The sequence below is a fragment of the Tinamus guttatus genome, unplaced genomic scaffold (assembly GCF_059628265.1).
Source record: "Tinamus guttatus ecotype Peru unplaced genomic scaffold, ASM5962826v1 Tinamus_guttatus_pri_ptg000247l, whole genome shotgun sequence".
NCBI classification, from domain to species: domain Eukaryota; kingdom Metazoa; phylum Chordata; class Aves; order Tinamiformes; family Tinamidae; genus Tinamus; species Tinamus guttatus.
This window is the reverse complement of record NW_028288781.1, coordinates 5,606,603-5,631,919: the sequence shown is the minus strand read 5'-3', so window position 1 is coordinate 5,631,919 and position 25,317 is coordinate 5,606,603. Positions and strand designations below refer to the sequence as shown.

The window sequence follows — 25,317 nt, the reverse complement described above, 5'->3', positions numbered from 1 at the left end:
GGATTATAGTCTGCAGATTATATTAGAGTTTTATCTTCTTACTGTTTTTTATCTACTCTTTCAGTTTTTGTATTTTTTCTTACCTTTGCACAATTACTATTTGTTAGCTGTCACTGTAAATTATTAGAGAGTAGCAACATTTTATTATTTAAAATGTCCTGCCATATGTTCTTGTAATCTATTGTTGCATGTAAAACTTCCTGGTAAAATGGCTTAAGATGAATCAATGCTGTCTGATTGACATAGACATGGCTCCTTTGCTGAGGTATAACCCATACAAAACAATTGAGTAACTCTTCAAACCTGAAGGAAAAAAATAATCCTAAAGCAAGATGATAATGTGCAATATCATCACATAAACTATTTCCATCAGCTACGTGTTGATTCGAAACATTTCCATAAAGCTCATGACTAGACAAAGATCTTCACATTACACTTTCCTAAGATATTGCCCTTTTCAGGGCATGCATAACAATGACGTAACTCCAAAAGTTATCCAAAAAGATCTGAACGGTTTTGTGAATTTTATCATTTGAGCATATTGCATATGAAGGCTTATCAAATCCTTTTCTTTTTTTCCTATCAAATTATTATCTTCTGCCACTCTGTTTTGGTAATAATTCTATATTACATAGCAGTTTCCAACCTAGTGAGTGTTTTTTTTCTCTCTGAAAATAATCTCTCGCATTCTACGCAGTAGAATGATTAAATACTTGACTGTCAGTTGTTACATCTGCTTGATCAAAACCGACATAAAATTTCCTCTTTAACGACATGACTAAACTGATGGCTACCACTCCTTCTATCAGCATGTATCTCTGCTATTTGTGTTTCTGCTAAAGAAACCAAACTGGGGGCAGTTTTGATGGTGAGTAATTTTAGGTTTTCTGTTATTTGTCTTGCTGTGATTACACTGGTCTCAGTTCTGTTTAATCTGAAATAGAGTTTTAGGGTAGTATTGCTGTTGTTGTCTGTCACCCAGCAAGAAACTGTGTTTCTGCATCAGGGACATCTGTCATTGTTACCATCATTGTTGGAGTCTTCTGCTCGCATTCATGGCTTACTACTTACATTTTGTTAAGTCGTGCTGAAAGCTGTATCCTTGCAGTGATTTCTTTTCAATCCACTGTTTGAAATTGTACCCCTTGTGCTGGAAACCTTTATATCATGTTGTGATAACCATCAAACTTCTTGAAAACAAAAATTCTTTGGACCATATGTGGAAGATAAGATCCAAGATGTCTCTCCATTGTAGTTCGATTTGTGTTTGATAGATGACTGGATACTTTAGATGCCCTTCCACAGACTGCATTTATTAAAGAAGTCAGGACTGTTAGCTAAATACTGCACTTAATATATTTTTCTTATTTAGTGTATTTTTCTGCGTTCTGTATTGTTTCTTTTAAATAGAACTCCACACACATACACACACACACACCTATTACTAGATTTCCCAGTTTCCTACCCAAGCCCATGTTATCAGAATATATATAATTCAATAAAATGATGGATAAAATATTTGTAACACTTTTGTTATAAAACATTCCAGAATGAATTACTGTCTCAAATAGATACTTCGAGGTTTATTGTCTTCATAATATAAAGATCGGCCTTCACTCAGAGGATTTTAACCTAAAGACACCAACAGAAAAGCTAGCTCATCACTCCTAATAACTGGGCTTGGTCTTGGCTCAGAGAAATGTGGACATCCTCCATTTAAATATTGTCATAATTTTGTCACACTGAGTTAAATTTTTCTGTGACAGTAAATAATGACTTAAGTAACTTAATACCCCCTTTTTAAAAGCAGGCTGTGTTATCAATCAAAGTTAATCCCTATAAAGCTAATTTGAAAGTTTGTGCTAGTATATTGAATAAAATTCTGGCTATCTGAATTTAACAGAAATAGTCTAGATAAAAAACAAAGAATTGAAAATTAAGGTTTTTGTTAAGGTCTTTATTCTGAAAAAAAAAAAGTATGTTACATAGCTCTACTTATGGTCGATTCCATTAAATTCATTAGGACGTGGAAAACGCTGATAATTTCTTAAGATTTATCAGTTTATCCATATTTGTATATCAAGCTGAAAAGGGTACAGTCTATCACAAGAAGATAGTTTGGCAATATTCTGCTTCTTTGATGGTTTCAGGAATGTGTGTTTTAAAAACTTTGTTCCAATGGGGCATCATAAAAAAAATCTCATTGTAAAGGATGGGTGGAGAACCACACAGTTTTAGTTTGATGGATTCAACAGAGTTAACACTATGTTTTGTGTTAAAGATGTATGTGAGTGTTTGCAACTGTATGGTACAGAATAGAAATTACATCTTTACTAATTTTGCTGTCTAGAGAGGTGTAAAGGCTTTAGAATAAAATTACATTTGGATAATAATCATAAGTTATTTGGTCTTTCACAGCTTCACAGTGCTGTGTTGAAAGAAAATCCTCTACTGACTAGAATCATACAGAAAATTGAATTAGTGCTTTCAGAAATGACTAGAAAGTCTTTGCAATATATAAGGTAATATTTCCTAAATACAGACCACTGCTTTTGGACTGCCAAATTCACCTGGTACACAGAAGGAGTGAGATTTTCAGAAGCTTACAGAGCTTCATTTAAATAGATTATGGCATGGTATCCTCCAAGAAAGTTGTCCCCCACATAGCTAGAGCAGAATGAGGCCTAGTCAAAGTTCTAGGAGCAGAGGTGCTTATTACACCTGTTCTTCCTTTTCCTTAAATATGTAGTGTTCAAGAAATACCTAGTGCATGTTTTTTTGTTATTAAATACATTGATAGTGCTATCTTACCATAAGCTCATGAAATGACACACAGATACTGACTACAGATAAAATCATAGAAATGTCAAGGGATGGGGAGAACGCGGAAAACAGATCAGCACCCAAAATTCTTTAAGTTTAAATCCTAATAGGTAAATCATCCTTTTGGTATGAAAAGCACGAATTTCAATTTGTAAGCATTTTCTTCTTCTGAGTTCAGGAAAAGTTTTACAAGAACAATCATCTGTATTAAATTTTGGCTACATAGTGAAATATTTGGTAGTGTAGCTTATGTTCTGGTATCTGGAAAGGTAGAAATCTCATTAGGCCTTTGCTTGTGGCTTTTGGAAATAAGTCTAACCTGTGTTTCTTATATTCCCCACTCTGAAGCATGGCATCTCTGAGAAGGAATAAATCACAGCTTGCACAGGATTTGGAAAACATGAAGTATAAATATAACGCACTGGCACAACTACTGAAACCTAACCTTTTAGGCTATCGAACCTGCACTTTGCGGAAGATAGTGAGCTTTGGATGTTTTTACAAAATATTAAATACAAAACTACTTTTTAAATACAAGCCAGCGCTGGCATTAGGACCTGCCCTTGTTGAAAGCAGAGGCAAAATTCTCATTAATTTTAATGGTGAATGATTAGAGGCTAACATTGGAGATTCCAAATTAACTTCATTTTACCTTTTGCCTCCTGTCTCTTAATTTTTATGAGCACAGGAGAGGAGGTCAATTTGTATGACGCAGCAGCTGAAACTTTGAAATTCTGGTGTCTTTTGTTGGTTTGTGTCACAATCTAAGTGTTATTTAAACATCTTTTTTTCATATTAATACAGGATAATACTCTAGAGGTCTCTTTAAAACAGCTAATGTTCGCTTTGGCACTGAAATCCACTTACCTTAACTGACTTCTGTAATACTTCAACCTGATTCTCAGAGTCACAGTGGTAATATTCATTTTAATGTCCCAATAGCCTCTTAGTATTCATCAAATATTTGATTTACATTTTCTAATAAGACTTACGGAATGCAGGAACATGAAACCCATACTCTGCCATGATTCTTACTACTGTCTCTTTCATTAACATTGTGAATTATTTCTCCAAAATAATTAAAATCTATAATTGAATATACTAGAATATTTTTGGAGAATTAGTTTAATTATTCTAGTGCTTCTATTTAGAAAAATCGCATCATTTATAATAGCAGGGTAGGGAACAATGAATTTACTCACCCAGTGTCCTTTTTAAAAGTTATCTTTTAAGAAAACATATATACTTGAAATGCGTGCACTTATTATGTACAGCAGTTACAATATAGATGTTTTCTACTACAGAATTCTACTGAAAAAATAATCTTCCTCTTAGAATTATTTTAACAAGTAAGTGTTTTCTTCTTCCCTTTAGGCATTTATTGCATTTTTTTTTTCTACATGCATACTGTAATATAGAAAGTATATTTTTTTACTGAAGTAACTGCTGTGTTTTTTTAGCCACAATAAAATTGTCTATACAAATGAAACACATATACTATGTGAAGGATTATTTACAGAAGTCCTTAGGAAAGAAGTCACAAACCTCCCCAGGGAGGATTCACCAGGGGCATGACCAGGAGGTCTGAAAACTGTCTGTAAGCCAGAGAACAGCACTTTGCAACTGCTACTGCGATCTGTCGAGTAGCAGGACTGAGTGGCATTTTGACCATTACGAACATAGGTGGGAAGCGTACTGTAGTGGGAAGTGTACTGTACATACAGCTGTGGCAATACATGGCTTGCATATCTAACTCGAGTTAGAGAGAGAGGTTCAGGAAGAAAGGATTTCAGGCCCACAGTGTTATGGTATTTAAAACAAAGGCTCATGAGCTGCTCATTCCTGCTGCGATAATCCTTAGATGCCACATTTCTCTTGCAACGCACCTGCCATTCCTGTATTTTCCTGAAGGTGGGTTTAGTGTTAGTTTAAATTTACAAAATTGTAAATGTCATGTGTCTGGAATGGACGACTTCAGGGGTTGCTACAGCCCTGTAATGGAACATAGCTCATAAATCAGAGCTAACACTGCCCAAGCTGTGTTTGGAACCTGGACAATATCACTATGTCAGCAAAAGTGTGGAGCCTGGACTAATAGCCATGCTGAGAGACATGGCTAATTAGTCCAGACTTAATACAACTCTAACCGTACTTCTGGGACCTGAGCTCCTACTGCTGTGTGATGCTGTATCAACATGGTAATTCATTCAGAGTGGAATCTAAAACCCCAGTGGATAGTGTCATCAGCTTTGCCCCTGGAGTGCTCCCTTTATAGGAGGTCTTGTAGAGTGGAATTTCTTTGGCTATCACCATATTTAACCTTGAAGAGCACACAGAGGTTTCTGAGGTGGCTTCCTTCCTCTCACTTTTGTTTCCACGCTCAGGCTGCCAAAGTTTACATTTGCTGTTCTTCGGCTCATATTAGAGGTTCATTTGTTCATCCACACTCTCTTGCTTTCTGTTTTTTTTTTTTTTTTTTTTCTGTCTGGCTTTAGGAGATTCATTTTGATCTTCAGTGGCAGCTTCCCTTTTCCACTCTGACAGGACTTCAGGCTCTGTGCAGGCTGAAGTGGTTAATACTCATTAGTGTTCCCAGCTTTGATGTTTTGACTTAGTCATGGTGAAGCAGCTGAACGCTAGACAGTGCAGAGGGGCTACTGCTATATGGAGCATCCACAACAGATGTCCTTTGTAAATATCCTTCTCAAACACAGTATCAGGAAAACTGTGATCAGATTTTTTTTTTTTTTAGACAGTTACTTTCCATATGTTTGTTACTACCTTGTTTCAGTCTTCTTAAATCTCCGGCTGGTATTTTGCCACCTAACCTTGCTCAGTTTCCTGTTTAGCTCCTGCAGACTGCTTGGGGATGCTGCAGAATGCAGCCTGGGACAGACAAGTAAAAGCCATAGAAAGGCAAGAAGGGGAGCATAGCAGGAGAGAAATAGTAAACTCTTTCATTCCATTCTTCACTCCCAGCAAGAGTGTAAGTTGTTCCCTGATTAGTGAATGTTTCTTTTTTTCATTCAGTCTTTTTCCATACCTTTTACCAAATATAGAATAGTGATTATTAGTAGCAGGACTCTAATGTATCTTATAAAAATGCTAGCCTAGATGGAGTTTAACAATTTGCCCCAAAAGCTGATAAAACAGCTTTTTTTTTTTTTTTTTCTTCTTCCCTGAAAGAAATACTGGCGCTTGGATATCTGGGGCTGCATGTGGGCAATGGAGGCAGAATATGGCTTTTATTGCTATCCTATTATTGAAGACAGGAGACTATTGAGTAACCTAAGAACTCCTGGAACTGTTTAGCACTTTCCCTGTTCTTGCCAGAGAGAATCATACATTTACTACTAATGAGCAGAATGCAGCCTTATGAGTTTGAATATTTTCCCCGAGTCTTCTGCTACTGAAATCATTGGCAGAACCCCTTCTGTTGGTTTTAATGAGGGAGTATTGGACTTTTAATAAGCATCATAGTCACGTAAGCTTGGGGTTTGTTTTTTTAGCATCATGCTTTTTAAGTGTTTTTAGTTACTGCCTGCAGTGTATACAGCTGTGAACTTGGATAATAAATAAGGATTACTTCTGTGAAGAAACCTTTGGCAGCAATTTTTGCTTTGCTGAGGTAAGCTGTTAGTCATCTGCCACCAAAGGGTAATCAGCTAGATTTTAAATATTGCTGTGTCTTTCTCCTTTTACTGTATTTTTGATTAGTCAATAAATACATGTTCAGTCTATTTCCAAAGCCCAGCAATCAGTATAGAAGAAAGATATGTTGATAAAAAGAAACAAACCAACAGGAGCTAACTGATTTTTGGTGTTTGTTTTTTTTTTTTCCTCTTTTTTTTTTTTTTAAAAAAAAAAAAATTCCACTAATTTCCATAGAAATTAGTGGAAATGGTAAAGCTTCATTGTAAAAAAGATAGCAAGAAAAATATTGTATTGGCAGATGGTAAAGCACATTCTCAGGAATGAATAAACTTAGTCACTGATGCAAGAACTGGAGCCAGAGAAACTGTGCTCCTTGCTACTACTACTAAGAGTGAATTTGGGTTTGGGAACCACACAGGAAAATGCAACTGAGATTCAAAGGCTAAAATTTAGGCTTTTCAATTAAGAATTTGCCAGATTTTCAAAAGGTCTCAGTATCCAGTCCAGGAGGGTATCTTGTGTAATAAAATAAATATTGAGATAAGAGGTGAAAAAGTCAAAGGAAAAGCTGTAACTAAATGCACTGTGTGAATGGAATTATTAAGCATTTTGAGGAGACAAAAATGAGAATGGCCTGGCGTGGCTGGCAACCAATGTGGATAAATCCTGGGCAGCAGGTAGAGAGTAAAGAAATTAGATGTTTGGATTCTTATTCACTTAATGACAAAGGAGGAGAGTTACTTGTTGTGCAACAGTCAAACTGATCACTGATTAAAAAAGAAGAGTTTAGCCATATCTAAAGAAATTTCTGGTGAGTCAGAAGCATAGTTCATCTTTTTTTTTTTTCCCCCTGCCAACTTTGCTGTGCATAGAGACATTTGCCCCATGAGGATGGCTTTTGGATTGAAATCTGGTTTGAATAAAACTCCATTTGATATGTCTTCTAGTATTTTAACTTATGAAACCTATAGTTAATAACAAAAGGTTAGGATGCTTCACCCTAGAAAAGCAACTTTGCTTAAAGACACATAATTCTTTGGAGTAATTGGCATCCTATGTGTTAGTGTGTAGCCTTTTTCTCATCCACCAAGTTCTGGATGATGTATTTTCATTATAAAATACATGAATAAATTTCCAAAATTTATTTTTCCAAAATAAATTTTGTGCAAAATAGATTTGATTGTAGTATTACGAAAGATGTAAAACTGGGAGCTTTTTAAGGCACATGATAAAACTACCAAGAGAAACCAATTACATATTCCACTTCCCAAGATGTCAGTCAAATTTGTAATGTAGCTATTGGATGTTTACATATGTAGAAATACCGAGTTTCCAGTGATGTATCTTCATCCATGCATGCATATGCCATGAAAATTTAAGATGACAAATTTTACTTTATGCCACTGTCTTCAGCTTGTGCTGATTTTCAGGAGCAGGCTGTGCTGCAGCTCTTTGAGCCCACCCATCAAGTGGGTTGCAAAATCTAAGCATAGAAGATGCACTTATTAAAAGAATGTGCATCACAATGTTCAGTTTGCATATCCCCAGTTGTTCTTAATCTTTGGAATGTAATCTTTGGACGCCTTGGAGGACATCAGCAGATAACAGTATGCCAAACTGAATTTGAAAATTTACAGTAATGAAAAAAGGCAAATAAAAGAATCCCTAAAATTAAGCAGTATAGTTAATCCAGCAGCATAAATAATTCTGACATGCAGCAGTAGTCTAAGGAAATTTGAAGTATTTACAAAATTGCAAGATGTGTTGCAGACGACCAGCGCTTAGTTGTTGAAGGCAGCAGAATAATGCACAAGAGGATTAGTTCACAGTGGAGTTTGGGGAGCAGGGCACAAAAACAGAACTGCAGAAATTTGAGAATTATGGCCAGTGCTTCTACAGACTTGCTGAATAGTTGTTTCATATTTTATTTCTTCCCAGCACTCTATATTGTCTATTCCTGACCAAGTGTTGCAACAGGAAGCTAACTGGAGGTCAAGGTCTGGGCTGCAAATTCTGTGGGGTAGAACACCATCCTGTGTGCTTGTACAGTACCTGGCACAATAGGGTCTCTGTGGGGACTGAAGGCATTACTGTAATGTAAGTATCAGTATTTTAATCATCTGCTTTATTTCATATTACCTCACAATTGTTCAGAGTAATTTGGCCATTTGTTTCCTTTGCACATTTAAAATGGTCCCAGTGAGACTCTGTTGGATTGAGGTTCAGGGATTATTTGGACCTGATTATTCAAATTCCCTGCACCTGCGGGGTTTCTTCTGATATTGCATGTTTCAAACTGAATGTTCGCTAAATACAATGAATTTAAAATATGGAAAAAATGAATTAAATGAAAACATTAGAACTGCATTTAAGTTTATAATCAGTGCGATTTGGGGGATGGAAGTGAATGTGGAACCCAGCTGAACAGTGTGTTGGCATAAGAACTCTTGACTTACAGCTGTTCCTTTGTTCTTTTTTGTTAGTTTTACAGCATTTTATTTTCCCAGAAAACCTTACTTTGCATGAAAGACAAATTCATACAAGAAGATTGTCTAGCTTTGTGCATCATAATTTAAGCAGAATGAATTGAAATCTGTTAAAATTACACAGTATTCTGATGGAATGGGCAGTTTAACCTAATAGGTCATTTCTGTTCAAAATTAAAATGGAGTCCTTTTCCAAAGGTAAAAATCACCTTAGACATAAACATTTTCACTGTCTAGTAAGGCTAAAATGTATTTAATACTAGAATTACTGAGATAAAAGAAGAAAATACAAATCTGTTACAAGAATTATGCATGGAAATTGCCTATAGATAGCTTCTCCAGACACTGAAAGAATTAAACATATGGGTAATGGTGAAGGACTGTGTTTGTTAAGCATTCCTAGTGTACTGCAAGTAGTTCAGGGTTTCTCACAGGACAGAACGTGGTTCCAACTGTGCTTTTTCTGCGCTATAACCAACGGAGAATGACATCTTCTCATGTAGGAGCGTAGGATAATTCAGATTGGAAAGTCTCTGCTGTGGGAGATCTCTGGTCCTGCCTCTTGCTCCAAGGAGGCTGAGGCATGAGGTCAGACCAAGTTCCTTGGGGTTTTATTCAGTCAGGATGGAAACTGCGCAACCTTCCTGGGCTTCCTGTTCCAGTGGTTCACTCTTGTCCTTACAGTGCGTAAGTTTTTCCCTATATCCACTCAGAATATTTATTACAGCCTAGGAAATGATATTTCAAGTTTCAATGGTTTGTCTAGCATGAAAAGATCGAAATTCTGTTTCTAACCTCTCAAATGAATCTTTTAATCAATGTGATATAGGCTGTTAAGGTGGGCTGAATTGTATTTGCTGTTTAAATTGTTTTGCTGGGTAGAATGAACTCCAAGTGCATGAGAATGGACTCTTGGACAAGAGAATGAAAATTAGGGGGAACAGGAGACTGATTTCATGGTTAGTATATTCAGGGCCTTGAAGGAAGGGCTTTCCCTTTCTTGTCCATACTTTAAAAATATGCATTTTATTTTAAATTGTCACTGGGTAAAGTGTATAAATACAACTAGAAGCCCCATTTTGGGCCACCCAGGGAAGTATCTTATCTGGACTAAAAAGTCACGTCTTGGTTCTGAGATTTGTTTTTCCACAGTTTCATCTGCTGAAGCCTGAATATTTTCTGTGGAGTTTTTCCAGCTTAAAGAGGAAAGAACATCTCATGTATGGCTGGGTGGTGAGATATTTATTTAAGCAGATAAACTTTGAGCCTCCTCCCCCTAAGGTAACCGGTGCGTTAGCATTAGTGCTTTAATCACTTGCCTGTTACATGTTTACTCCCTGCCAGGCTTGGAGATTGAGATCAAGTTTGGGTATCCAATAAAAGCAGCCATTTGTTAGCTTCAGTGGCAGTGGAGTTAGATGAACAGAAGTGGCCTTCCCCTTACCAACTGCACCCAAGTGCTCTATTTTACAATGAAATTAGCAAATGCAGTAGAATAAATAGCTCTGTTTTTTCAGGTTATTATTATTTTTCTTTCTTCCTTTTCACTGTTCTTGGATGGTCTGTTATTTTGGTGTAGAAATTGCAGTGTACAAGGCCCAGAACTATATGGGTGAAGGAGATTGGCTCATGGTTCAAGTGCTTGAATACCACTGTAGAGAACTGGATTCCTCTTCTACCTTCATCCCCACGTCCTAGTGGGCTGCGGAGCACGGTATTTTCTGCTTCTAGACATGCTGAAAGCTCATACGTACTGCTCAAGAAATTACAGGCAATATTTTAAAAGCACCCTGCTAGATAAACAATGACTTTTTTTCCTACTAGAATACTTAGTTGTCAAAAAGGCACACAAATTAGTGAATATTTAGTAATGTGGCCTTCATTTCTCTGTGCTTCAGTTATACGACTTCTTAGAGGTGTTAGGGTAGCTGAATTGTAGTGAGAGCTGAGAGTACTACCAAAAAAAGAAAAAAAGAAAAAGGCAGAGAAAAAAAAATCTATGAAGAAATTGGTAATTTTGTATTCAGTGCAGGGTTTGAATGTTTTCTGATAAATAAGGTCTGGAACCAAACACAGAATGATGAAGATAAAAAGAAAAGCTAAACAGATACTCATTCAGTGAGCACAGTCCATTTTAAACACTGAAGAAGTCCTATGGGGGAAAAACCTGCAAAATCAGTTACAACTTTTGAGTTTTTGAATCTGTAAAATTAATATTTTTATAACATGAGATTACAAAAAATGCGTAGTAGAAATGGCACAAAAAACTGTTCTCCCAAGAGAATATCTCACAATTTCATTTAAGCAAGATGTAAGAGTGTGTGCAAATTTTTAAGTACAGAGAGCTTTTGTTGCTGTTAGTGCGGAAATGAAGCTGCTTGTTATCAGCAAACTTCTCAGCAGCTGCCTGGTCAACTGGATGCCCACACTTCCCTGGCCAACTAGAGTGCTGTGTCCTTCTGGGGGCAGCAAATACAGCTGGAAGAGGTTGAATATTCCTGACTAGTCCTGTTGGACCTGCCTAATTGTGAAAAGGAACTGAAATCTACAATTCAGGTGCATGGAAGCTTAATTTTTAAGCTTTATGAATAAAGTTAGAGTCTTCATTGCCCTCTTCTGTACTATTAACTGTTTCAGCCCCCTGTGTGAACTGCAGTTTTCTCTGGATCAAAAGGCAAAGGAAGCTTCAATTTTTAACTTCTGTCTGTTAGTCACCCTATCAGAGTAGATGACCCATCCTAGGGATTACTGGAGCTACACAGGCAGAAACCCATTTTACAGGTAAAGGAAAATTCCCTTTTGTTTGGTACCTTCATGGCTGTAATTAACATTTCTGTTTAGTTCTAATTACAGTTTTTGTATCTCAGCCATTATGCTAATGGTGTTGTTCAGTAGTATGTGAGATTGCATTCATTATCACTGGTGAATTAAACCTTTATTAAAGAAAAATTCCCCCAGGCCTCATTCTGAAGTTAAGTAATTATTCATTTGGTTTTATCCTAGCAATTAGCTTATATACTGTAGCACTCATGATTGAGTTTCTATACCTCCCCAGATGAGATTAACCCACCATGGTAAATAAATGCCTAACAGCTCCCAATGTGTTATTTTAAGCACATTTTTATATAGCACCAAAAAAAAAAAAAAGACTCATCATTCAGTAAAACAGCTTTCTGGTTCCTAGCAAACAATATAGTTGGAAGAAAATTGTGTTGGACGTTTGGGGCTCTATGCAGCAACAGTAATAAATGAGTTTATGAAGCCCTCCAACAGAGCAGTTAATTCTTTCTTCAACTGCAATGACCTCCTTGGTCAACATGCTTCATAACTGAGATATGCAGTGTACTGGGCCACAGTCACATAGTAAATCAAGTCTTCTGAGAGCTTCCAGGCATAAATAAATTTCCTGGATTGTATAGCCAGTCTCTCAGTCATGAGAGAGAAAAAAATATCTAGGAAATTTCTTATTGCCCCCCCCCCACATATTTATGCTTTGTAAATGCGTCATGTGCACAAACTCTTCAATACTGCCCTGAAGAAAGATGAGTTGTTGACATTAGAACATGGAGGTGTGGAGAAATTAGATGGTTTACCAGCAGTTACACAAGAAATTAGCAGTAGAAACAGACTCTGAATGCAATTCCTGAGTGGCCTAATAAAATGTTTTATTAATTTTAACAGTTTTCTGTCTCTCATAGCTTTCGAGAACACATTCAGTTTAAAGGTGTCTTCAAAATGAGAGTAAAGGGCAGAACTCTATGCTCTGTTTAAAATCTTTTTTTACTGATTCAGTTCATCTTAGGCTTTTCTGTTAGTAGGGGCATTCTCCTGCCTTTAATTACAGCTAGACATATCTAGACATATTTAAAAATGGAAATGCCTTCAAGAGCATTGTATGAATCAGTGAGCATCCTTGATTCCACCAAGCCTTCAATGGTGGATCATACATAATCATTGCATTAAGTGAAACCTAACATACTACCACAGTGAAAACATTAATGAACTTCCTGGGAGTTTTGCCTCGGGAAGTAATTTGAGATATGACCTTGAATGTCAGTGCCTAGTGTATACAATATGCAGACATTACCTTCACTGTGTTGTGAACCCAGTGAATTTTCATAGATAGGAAAAATTAGTATACGTTTATTTTTGATAAGCATCATTTAATCTCTTGTATATTCTGGCAATATCTACTGTATACCCACAGGATCTAGGAGCTGCCTTAAACATCTCCAGTTTCAATTCCAATTGCAAGCTGCCTGCCATTAACCTTGCCTCAATATCAAATATGTGAAGCACAGCAGGCATAAAATAAATAAATGAAAAATAATTTTGAAAACTGTCACATAATTTTCTCACTGGATAAGAGATAGAAGGAGGAGGAGGGAAGCACAGTTCTGTTCATGTCCTTTAAGTATTTGATTCCAGATTTTCAGAGGTTATCTGGCCCACTTGCATTACCAGCAATGGAAGTTACATACCTAAGTATACTTGAGTTTCAGGGCTTCCATTCTATGCAGCTGCAGGTGGGATGAGAATTTGAGTAAAATTCAAAGTCATTAATAAATTGTATTAGATTATGTATTGTATGTGAAGTTATAGATCACACTGCACAACATGATGCTATTTACAGTAGATGCTATCCCACCTCTTGGGAGGCTAAGGAGGTTGCTTAGTATTCATAAAGCTTTGAATAAAGGGATGTATGTGCCAAGTATTATTGTACTGTATATACTGTACTGTATGTCACTCTTTTAATGAGTTTGAATTATACTTTTAAGGCTTCCACACAGAAGTCCTTTTCAGCTGAATGTGTTTTACAGGCCAGTGCATACATTGAGGGCTCTCTGAGAGCATGAAGAAGCAGTTCGTTGGATCAGTGCAGGGGCACTGGGGCACAGTGGTCAGGGAGATTCGAGTTCTGTGCTTTGCTTCTAGTCCCTTGCTTCATGGGGTAGCAAAGGTATCACAACAGCTCCCATTCTCAGAGTGAGAAAAAGGAGATACATACACAGCCTTCTGACTAATCAAACTGAGTGGTACTAAGTGGTACTACTAAGTGATACTAACTGGTATTCAGGAGGAAAGTAAATCAGGTGTTCAGCTGAAGATCATTCTATCAGAGTGAATTACGGAGGCTTCCGTGTTTAGCCCTGTCTCAGTTATTTTGCAGCAAACCTGTTCAAGTTTGGAGTAAGTCTTTTTTTGATTTCCACAGTGGTAAAGGAAATTAGCCTGGGTTTTTATCCCATCTGCATTATCAGAAAGCATGATTTCAGAGAAGCGAAAACCCTATAGACCAATTCTTTCTTCACCAATAGCTGTTCCAGTGAATAGCTGCCCTGGTGGCTGGCCAGTGTAGGAATGCCCATACCTAGTGCCATGCCTCAGGGGAGCCATTGCAGGTGTGCAAAAAGGAGGCAGGTCTCCTCCATAGGCTCATAAAAATGCTTTCAATTATGGCTTCTCAGAGCTCTCCAAAGGGGAAAGATGGAAAAGATGATGGAAAAAACACCCTAAAACTGCAGAATTTTCTACTGTTGAAATTGTCCTTCATTGACTCATACTGTGACTTTTTGCTCTACAGGAGATGGTGGCCTGAAGCTGCATTCTTAATTGAAGAGAGATATTTAAAAAATCTGTTATAGACACAAATGATACTTACCTGTTCTTTGATGACAGGGCATCAGGCACTCTGAATTAGGCAGTGAGCTCTTAGTCACAGTCTGCATAACCATTAGTTCTGTTTCTAGACACTTTTGCTTCCTCCAAAGAGTCTTATTAGCTGCTGTGCATGCTTCTGCTGTGCTAGACTAATTTTTACAAGCTTATGTACATAGCAGCAGTGATTATTTTTCTCTCTTCCCTAGGGGAAAAAAAAAGAAGCAGTTAACACTGTTTCTCCTTTCAAAAGTTACTTATTTAAATACAAGATTTCTGCTAATTTTGTCAGAGTAAGCATAAAATGGTTGCATTTCAAATCAGACTATCACAAAAATGTAGAAGATATTTTAGTGGGAAAGAATATTGAAGCTGTTGTTTTGAATGCTTTGCAGTTTTCATGGTGGTATGTACTGTGGTGAAGATGCTATGAGGTTGTGACAGGAGTGCAGAGGGTATGTTCTGAGCAGTCTTTTGCTTCTGGTAGACACTTTGGTGGTGAAACCTGTTCATGGTATTTTAAATTGTTTTCATCATTAAAGAACTGTGGTAAGGTGTTTTTTTTTTTTAATTATGTCCATTTAGAGAGGAAAGAGGATATAATCAAAGCTAGCTGATTTAGATAGTAACACGTTTCTCCCTCCACAAAGAGCCTAAGGGGTTAAAATGTTCTAATATTACAATTATATCACAATATATTGTATGATATATTACAATCGTATTACTGTAATAAAGCAGTATCTTAAAAGTTGAGGGTATTGCCCTTGACTTTTGTTCTTTGGCTATAAGTGCTTGTGGCTAAAAATTTCAAAAAGCATAAGAAGAGTCTTTAATATTAAATTATTAGAAAAATACTAAGCTTTAATGAACTGTGGTTGATTTTCTGCTAGGTTGCTTTTTCTCCCAATCCCTGTGTAATAATAACTGTAGATGATCACTAGACCACCAGGTGTGCTTCAGGTAGGCACAGTGGACTGGGTTGTTGTGCCACAACAGTACTCTTGTCCTGAAGAAATTGGGTCATTTTGAGGAAAGCTTTCACATATTTCGGTAAAAAAGATGTGTTCAGTTCTGTTCTCTCTTAATTTTCTACATATAAAATCTGCAATATATATATTTTTAAATCACTTTGACACATTATTGTTGTTTTTGCACATAGCACAGTAATGGCTTGCTGCCAGTCAGACACGTTCTACTTGCCTTATTTACACATTGAGGTCAATGAGATTCCAAAGCAGGATTACTCATTTATCCCTAACCAATTGAGATTTGCCAGTGAAACGACCTATGTTGTCAGCAGGATTGTCTTAAACCAAAGATCCTGGGTCTCTGCTGGATAAATTAAAGGGGTTACTAATATGTCTGGTGCAAACAACATTTTTGCTTGACCCGCACTGCTCAGTTTGCTTAAACAGTACCAGTTATTATGATAATATGATAATGTAACAGCTATATTACTAACAGCATGTAATGTTGTTATTATTATTTTAATGACCTTTTTTCCATTTCTGGAACCCTCAGTCATGGTTATGAATGGTGAAACATCTCGCATTGCCTGACAGTGGGGCCAGGCTGTAAGGCTGGAATGACTTTCAGTCCTTTGCGGATTTTTCTTCATTTGTTTGTTTCTTCTACATGAGCGACTGTGATTTTGTTCCAAGAATAGTTAACAATGGGTAGGAAATAAAATTTTTAGATTGCTTTTGGATTTCTCAAACCTGAGGATACAACTGTGGACCACAAGAACTTGCATTTATGCAGTTCATGTCTGCATATTTTAAAGGCTATGTTTTTTCGATATTGATTTTCTTTCCCTATTCAGCTGCAGGATGTGTATTGCTTCCCTTTCATTGCTGGGTTAACAAATAAAATATACATTAGCATGAAAAAGATAAACTATTTAATATAATTTCACAACTACAGTCTTTATTATATGCAGAAGCTTGTTATTTACCCCTTACAATTGTATAACCAATTGTTCCCATAATCCTCAGCATTTAAGAATGAGGTTTCCATGGTAATTTCAGATTTTGTAAATACTTACAATTTCTCTAAATGGGTAGTTTAAATAAATAAGTGATCAGTTATCTAGTAGTCAGAATATACTTCATTAGTACAAGAAGCTGAAATGTACCTCCGTTATAAAAATAGACTAGTTTGTTCGATCATAATAAGTTCGCAATCTGCAGAATCATGACCCTACTGATAATGTTAACAAAAGCTTGCTCCTTAATTATCTGCATTGCATTCAGCTGCTGTTTCCCTCCTAAACTCAATTATAATTCTAATAGCAGCTGTGCTGCCATTGTTTGTTGCAATTCATTTTAAAGAAGTTTGATTGGATGTCATTGGTCTTTTTGACTAAATGTGCAAGGTTCAAAGTATCCACTGCCACTAATAGCCCTCATCTCATCTCAGGATTATACTAATTATTTACATAATTATATATTATACATTATAGAGCTATTACGTATTATTTCTAAATGATAGTCCTCTATCAAAGATGTTGAACAAAAGAATATATATAGTTTTATTGTCCTTATGCCTATTTTAATGGTGGTGAAGATAACGCTTATTGTTCTGTTTCTGTGTTAGCCAACAACTGAAGAATCCTTCTATTACACTGGAAGTTTATTAGAGCATTTAAGAGTCTCTTAATTTCAATTATGACTCTTCATTATTATCTCATCTGTATATCTATATATGTCTGTAACGGAGGTGCTAAGCAAGTACTTTTACAGGAACAAAAATGTCCTTCAATTTCTTTCAAATTTTGTTGCACAGATATGACAGATTTTAGTTTGATGATTTAATCTAATAATTACAACAGGTAGTACAGAGACATTTCATTATTACTATCTATATAGCTGTAAAAAAAACCATCTCATCTCTAGTTTAATATGTAATTGTAAATGTATATGAGGGAATATTTCAGGTCATTTATATAGGAGTAGACAATAATAACTGGTGGAATTGCTGCAAACATTGGCTCTTCCATCTGTTGGCTTTGTATCAGGACTACAAATACGACTTCATTTCACCCACATTACGGGCATCCTCATTCCAGGATAACTCATATATGTCAAAGAAAAGGAAGAAGTAGTAGAGAATAAAGTGAGAATCTTTCTGATTATCTTAGGAAGAGGCTATCTATTTATACACAGACTGAATTTTGTCAGTATTACTGTATGAAACAAAATGACTTGAAGTGGCAGTTTATTCCTAAGACTGTGGGAGCCTGACGTTTGGTTTAGGCACATATCTAGCACAAAGTCAAAGTCATCAATTCCCTCTTCTTATCAAAGGACCAGTGATGGCCACCTGCATGTATATGGGCCATCAGTAGGCTCAGGGTCTGCTGAAGGCTCTGGATTGCCAATGGAGTAATTAACAGGGGCGGTCCTGCATTTTTTTTTCAGTTTGTTCTTTCTAATATCTTAAATGTTTCAGAAAAAGAAAAATTCTCTCAAAGCATTGAAAGAACCCTGCTGGAGCTGCAAAGTCAGGAGATCCGTATTTCACGTGGCAGGTGCTCTGCATGTGCAGATTGGCCTCTATATGCCTACATAGAGAATGGTCTACAGTTGCACAATCATGAACGTATTTGCATGGAATTGTTGCCCCTTTCAGTATAAAAGAAATTCAGAGTTTTATGGTAAAGGAAATTTTAATGAATGTTTCTCCATTTTTTTTTGCAGAAGCTAAAAGGTACTTTACAAATGATGATAACTGCAGGGAGAGAAAGGTTGGCTACATAGTTAAGGCATCTGAATGTTGTCCAGAACTCTCTGAAGCACTTCTACTTGCTGATTGTTCATTTATCTAAGTGTGTTTGCAGGGGTGCTTGGTATATTTGGGTGCCTGACTTGGTATTTTTGAATGCCTGGTGAGGATGAGTTCAAACACCTTTTTTTAGGAATAGGATGAGAAGCAACGGGCACAAACTGAAACACAGAAGTTCTGTTTGAACATAAGGAAAACATTTTTTGACTGTGAGGGTGTCTGAGCATTGAAACAGATCTCCTAGAGAGTTTGTGGAGACTCTTTCCTTGGAGATACTCTGAAGTTGTCCGGGCACAACCCTAGGCAACATGCTCTAGGTGACCCTGCTTGAGCAGGTGGATTAAACTAGATGATTTCCTGAGGTCCTTTCCAACCTCAACCATTTTATCATTATGTGACTTGTGAACTTGATGACTGGTTTACAGAAATGCTGAGTATTTAGAGCTACACCTGAAGTTCAGATTTCTGCCACAACTTGAAGTTTGTTTTTGAAATATATAACATGTTACTAAAATGCCAAATACTCTGAAAATGAGATCCAAGAATTCTGAGACTTGGAAACCACAATTCATGGAAACTTGAATCCTTATTCTTTCTTGGTCAGTTTTCAAAATGTATTTTCATGGCCAGTGATGTGTAGTCTCTGAGAGGAATTTTCAAACCTGCGTTTCGGAAATAGAGTGTTTTGGTGCTTTTGTGAAAACTAGTAGGCTCCTTTATGCATGCTTGGGTATGTATTTAACTGAAGAATCTGGTACTCTGTGCCTTAGCTCCAAAGCAGTAAAACGGCCATAATAAAATCCTTCCATCTCTTCGGTTGCTGCAAGCATAGTTTTTTAATATCTGTGAACATTCGATAGTCTCATGAAGCAGCTAACCAGGAAATTCCTAATTCCACCATCAGCTCAGAGTGCGAGTACTGTAAGGTAATTAAATCCTGAAGTAACACACTGAAAACATGAGGGGGGAGGGGAAGCCGCTCATGAGGTGAATATCATCAGCTTGATGCACTGAAGGAGACAGAGTTCATGTGGATCATGAAATCAGAGCCCATATCATAATGCACATGCAAAGGGATTCTAATATTAACTTTGCAACCTTAGTAATGATATTTGCACACAGTTCTCTAATATTCTATAAAGTTTTGGTTGATAGTCATTTGAGGAAAATACATATATCTAACTTATAGCCCTGCCACCTGTTATTAGTATAGTCATCCTAAACTGGAGGCAATAAAAGTTTGATAGCATCTGAAGCTGTCATAGATCTGTATTTGGGCAATGATGAATGCATCTTTTCTTCTCTCAGAGTTGGCTACCAAATACTTAGAGTTGAAATCTTCTGGAAAACAAATATGAATCCCAGTAATGAGACAAGTCTGCCATGTAGATGGAAATAAATGTAAAGTTTATTCCAACAGAGCTTCAGAAGCACGATCCCTTTAGAGGCATTTTGTATATCTGTTCCAACTATCTCATTGTATAGAACATGAAAATATGTATCTTAGAGGTATGCATGGCATTTAGGACATGCATTGAATACAAATGTGAGTCGTGTTTTAAGTTTTAAAATGTATTTTCACTTCAAAAATCCATAATTTTAGTGTGAACACTTTTTTTTTTTTAATCTATTCTTAGGCTTTCTGCATAGCTCTCTTCTGGTCTTGGTTCTGTGGATGTATTTGGATTTCTGAACTGGTACTATTGAGTAATTCTTGTTACATGGTTCTTCATGCTACGAGTGTGTTTCTAAATACTCACATAAGGCATCCAATAGGTGGTATTCATGGTCTTTCGAATGTTATTCCTGCCTCTTCATGTTTGCCCTGTTGGCAAGGAAGGGCTAGCAGTTGTGCACTGCTACTGCACTTCAAAGCAAAAGAGTTGAAAGTTCTTATTTCAGCTTCTCAGATCAACTTTTGAAATTAATTCAGAATTAACTGCAAGTTAACCAGTAGAGTTAAATTGGAGAGGGCTTTGTTTTGTTTGTGTTTCTTAATAAACCTACTTATTTTAAGTTTCTCTATTTGCTTGTTTCTGGTTCCTGTGTCCAACTGTGACCAAAGAGAAAACTATTTTTATCATACAGTTTTCAACTTGAGAAGTTTCATGTAATTGAAAGGGACATGACCTTCAAATCCAAGCCTGGCTTGGATTTCAGTTCTTAAACTGTTCTTGTAACTGGTGAGATTGTAATCTCTATGTAGAAACATTCCATATGAGTGTGCCAGATACATATTCCATCCTCTCTTAGGGTGTCAACTTTTTAATGTGCTTAGCATGCAACTTAAAGCCTACTATTTAACAAATGCAGAGTAGTCTACTCTTGTAAGCTGTACACTAAATGGTGCAAAGGGGCATTGCCAAAATACAATTTTCCTGCTGATGTGCAGGGAGACGTGAGAAATTACCCTGGTGGGTTGTTCTCAAGCTTGCTAGAAGCTGACTACTCTCTGGCACAAATGAAAGCGTCTCAAGTAAGTCTGATTGTGCTAAGGTGGTGAGGGGGTGGCAATACCACTGAGCTGGAGGCCCGTGTACAATAATATTTATATCAGAGGCCTACTTTGTCTTTGCCAATCTGTAATTCCACTGTTCCTCATCCACCTTTCAGCATGTCTCTTTTGGAGCTTGCAGACTGACTGCTTTGCTAGCTATCTTAGCAGTTTTGATTTCAATTTGCTGTTCTGTAATTCTACTGAAATGTTTTTTGTTGTTGTTGTTTCTCCTTAGAATTAGGTAATATGGTTTGTTATTTCCCACCTCTGGGACCTTGGCAGCTCTCCATTAGTTCCGAAGAACAATAGCCAGAGGCTCCATTGCTGTATCTGCAAGTTCCATTAGCACTCCGATTCCTCTGAATTTTCTTTTGTTGCAATAAACATACTGTATATTAGAAAAGAGATCAGTTATGGTACTACTTACTTAAGAAGGCCTGGGCAAATCTGTTATGTGAGATTTTTTAGAAGGAGGAAGGCCTGGGTGGGGAGTGAGCCTGGGTTTAGAAGAGTCAGCTGAACTGTTGCAGTAATGGTAGTGGGCAGAAATTTAACAAATTACAGTAGCAGAGGTACTAGCCCATGATACATTTTAGGACGTTGAGTACACAAATGACTCGTATTTATAAATAATAACTGTTAAGTATTAGTATCATTTAACATGAAAATAGTGAAAAAAAAAGATTTTTAAATTCTATTTATTGAAATGTTAGTGTTTCTTGTTTATAAAACAGGCCTTTCCCTGGTACATCTGCTTGATTAGTTCTGCAGCTTAGGTTCCACGTCAAGTTTTAATGAACTTTGTTGTCCTTTCTCCTTGTCATGTGTTGTGTACATTTAATTATGATATCGGAGATCAATGATCCTTACATTTATTTTCCTAGATTATCTCACTTGATGACATGACTCTAAGATGCTATTTTAGCAGTTTTGCCCTTCAGTTGTAAATTGTGATTCTGTACTTCTTCATTAATGATCTTGGAGTGCTTACATAACTACTTAAGAGAAAATATTAAATGTAAGACGATTCCATTAATTTAAGAGCAAGACAGACTATTTAGACTCCCCTTTCTTTGCTCAGAGAGTACAACATTTTTCATTTTGATAAATGCTTTGCCTTGTTATAACTTTTTTCTTTAACTAATGGGTATGAAAAAAACTCTGCTAAATAAAAATGGTGTGACAAAAAAGTATGACATTCACTTATTTTATGCAGAAACAAATGAATGCAGTCTGACGTGACTTTATCGAACCGTAACAACAAAATGTTGGGAGTTCAGTGCTGAGGTGGTTTTGGAATTTTTTGCTTGTAGAATATAGATCTCTCCACTTCCTGATGCAGTTTTGGTACAGCCCAAATGGTTACATGAGCGAGGTTGCCAGCAATGCAGTGCTATACAACAGTTGGCTCATTGCCCTTTTCTAAAGGATGCCACAGCTATTCTTACCTTGAGTATCCCAGACATGGGTTACAGTTGGATATTAATCAGAAAGGAGAATTTTCCCTACATCCAGACATGCTTCTACAGAGGTTTCTCTAAAGGTTGCTGCCAGCAAAGGTCATAAACAGAGATTTACATTGCTGCAGCTTAAGCTGCTCTATAGTCAAGAAAAAGGCTGTAGTTTCCACGGAAATGACCCCTTCATAAGGTGTACCAAAAAGTTCTTTGTCTCATGAGCACTCCTGCCTCCTGAATGCAATGCAAGGACTTGCAAGGGAGAGATTTACAGGATCAGGCTCCTCTAGGGACTCCCTTTTTGGTATTGGAGTTGTTCTGGTGGGGTTTTTTGTTTGTTTGTTTGTTTTTGTTGTTTTTATTTAACTGTTGTTATCAACAGCTGCTGAAGGTTATTATTGAAATTGTGGTGCGAATAGTTGCTTACTTGAAGTTTTAGCTTTTTTTAATTAGGGGACTACTAATAATTACATAATTTTCTCATGTAATTTACTGGTGTGTGACTTAAATTGTGCTGCATTTTGTGCCAATAAATAGTAAAGGAAATTGAGGTTTTCAAGGGGGTTGAAGATTAATCACACATCTGTCTTCCATTAAATTTTGAATGTCTTTGAAAAAAGTCCAAAAAGCTTAAACTTGAAAAAGCTTATCACTAGACTTTACTCAGAAAAAAAAAAAGAATCATATAATTTAATGTCATTAAAGAATATACCCGCGGTTGAAATGGCTGAAGTATTTGAATAATAATCAGTTAAACCTTTCAAAATTTGACACTTTTGTCTTTTTTTCATCAGTATCTTGTAGATCTATATGTGTCCCAACCTTCTAAATTTCCAAAGCTCACTGTCCTTTTTTGTGTGTTTAACAGAGAAAATCTATCTGTGCCTGTTAATAATGTGAATGTGTTAATTGCATATGCTTATCAGAGGAAAAATATTGGTCATTGCACAAATGTTATTTTTCTTCTTCAGCTTCCACTGCTCCCTTAAAAAGCGTCAGGAAGGATCAGGCAGTTGAGATGGCCTTCACATTATTTCCTCCTCTTGGTTCACATGTGAAGAACGTAATTACTGTGCCACCACCATGGGTGTACCCAGTAATCCAAGGAAAAGATGCATCCAAGAATTCAGGTAAAAATTTCAGGTAAAAATGGTGTTCAAGAATTACCAAGAATTACCAAGAATTCAGGTAAAAATGGTGTTCAGTGACTGAGCATTATACTTTACCTACAAACGTTACAAAGGTGTGTTAATGATATAGTGGGCATATTCAGTAATTATCTCAGCGAGGATCCAAATGCAGAGGTAATGATGTCTTTCTGACACTTTGGCAGTAGAAACTCAAGCAGAGAAACTTCATGTACAATACAAGGGAGTCTAGAAATTGCAGGAAGAAAACAGAATGCATCTACTGGAGAGAGAACGTTAAAAAAGTAGAAGAGAAAAGCATGCCTGTCCAGGTCATATTTGTATGAGACTGTAGTGCCACTGCAAAGTCTTAGCAGATCTACCTACCATGTCTCAGGGCATGATTCCCCTGGGAAAGACAGTATGACTGCAGTCATGGATTGTGCAAGGAGGAGAGAGGTGAAGGCAAAGGGGAAAAAAAGTCAAGTAAAAATGTCCACAAAGCTATAAGATATTTAGCAGTGTTTCCTTGATATCAGTATAGGTATATTTTTCCCAAAGTCAAGCCTGGTGTTACAGGAAATGGGATATGTTCTGTGATTCACAATTTTTGTGCTCTTTCCCCTTAGTTCATCAGGTACTAGCAGCCAAGCTCTGTGTTAGAAGGTCAAAACGCTGTCAGTTACTCCCACACCTTCATGGTATTTTTCTGCTGCACATTTAGGCTCTAACCTAGGCCTATTTCTTGGATTTGGCCCAACATTTGCACTCAGTGGGTTTCATGTAGAAATAGAGCTTAAAAACACAGGAAGAAAAATGTCTAGCTGTGCAAGCACAGATTTTTTTTTTCTTTTAATGTGTATATAAATCAGAAGATTGATGGAAAGAGGGAATAAATAAAGGAGGTGATCGGGAGCCATCCCTTGTCCAGAGAATGTTCTGTGTTCTCCCACTGCACTCAAAAAAGGAGAGAAAAAAAAAAAAAAAGAGAAACAGAAAAGTGTTAAAGCATTAAAGCAGTCTCCTTCTTCTATCGCTTATCACAAGGTTCCTATGACAGCTGGTTTGGTGAAGAAATTATTCATCAAAAAATAACGTCTATTTCATTTGTACCTTAAGTTACAAGATCTGGTTTTAAACTAACCTTAAGTTTTCTCTCTGTTTTGTTCAGTAGTAATCCATGACTGTAGCTGTTGTAAGCCTCTGTTTGAAAATGAAATTTAAAATGATTTTTATCTTTTGACCTGCACATGCCTTTATGGCAAATAGTCATGTTTATGCTGCTGGAAATGATCATAAAGCCTTTGGTTTACAATAGACTAGGGCCATTTTCGGAGATTATATAAACCTGCCAACACCTGAAGTATTTAAACTCTTTCTTTGCTTTGATCAATATTCTAGATAATGACTTTTAAAAATGCTTATTCGGATCTTTGGTAGCATATTGGTTTGTCATGTTCTGATTATAATGTTGACAAGAATAGTAGAGTAGGAAAAAATAGATCTTCAAAATGAAATTATGACATATTTGGTAAGATCTACTTCTGAGGTCCTTTATAGCTTTTCTCCTAAGTGACCAGTCTTGCATCTTTCTGAGTTACAGCAGTTATTAAACTGGTTGACAACACAGATGCCATAGTTGCCTTGAAAAGAGATTACTCTATCAAAGGAGGATTTTCTGTAGCTCAGAGACTCCTCTTCCTATAAACATTTTAGGTCTGGTTAGCTCTGGAAATTTATTGTGTTCACCATTAACACTCATAAACACTGCAAGATTCATACACCCTCTTTTTGCTTTTTGCTGTTTCTGTGGCTTCTGTGGGTGAGAT

The 25,317-nt window shown here is 36.6% G+C and overlaps 1 protein-coding gene across 1 annotated transcript in view; it reads left to right on the top strand.

The window, feature by feature from the left end:
* The window catches only part of IQCM (IQ motif containing M), a 79,894-nt gene extending 55,743 nt beyond the window's left edge, over positions 1 to 24,151 (top strand). The window contains exons 10-11 of the mRNA XM_088526481.1: positions 23,333 to 23,504; positions 24,118 to 24,151. Of these exons, the coding sequence (XP_088382607.1) occupies positions 23,333 to 23,504; positions 24,118 to 24,151 (206 nt within the window). The remainder of the gene's footprint in view (positions 1 to 23,332; positions 23,505 to 24,117) is intronic.
* Positions 24,152 to 25,317: the final 1,166 nt, after the last annotated feature.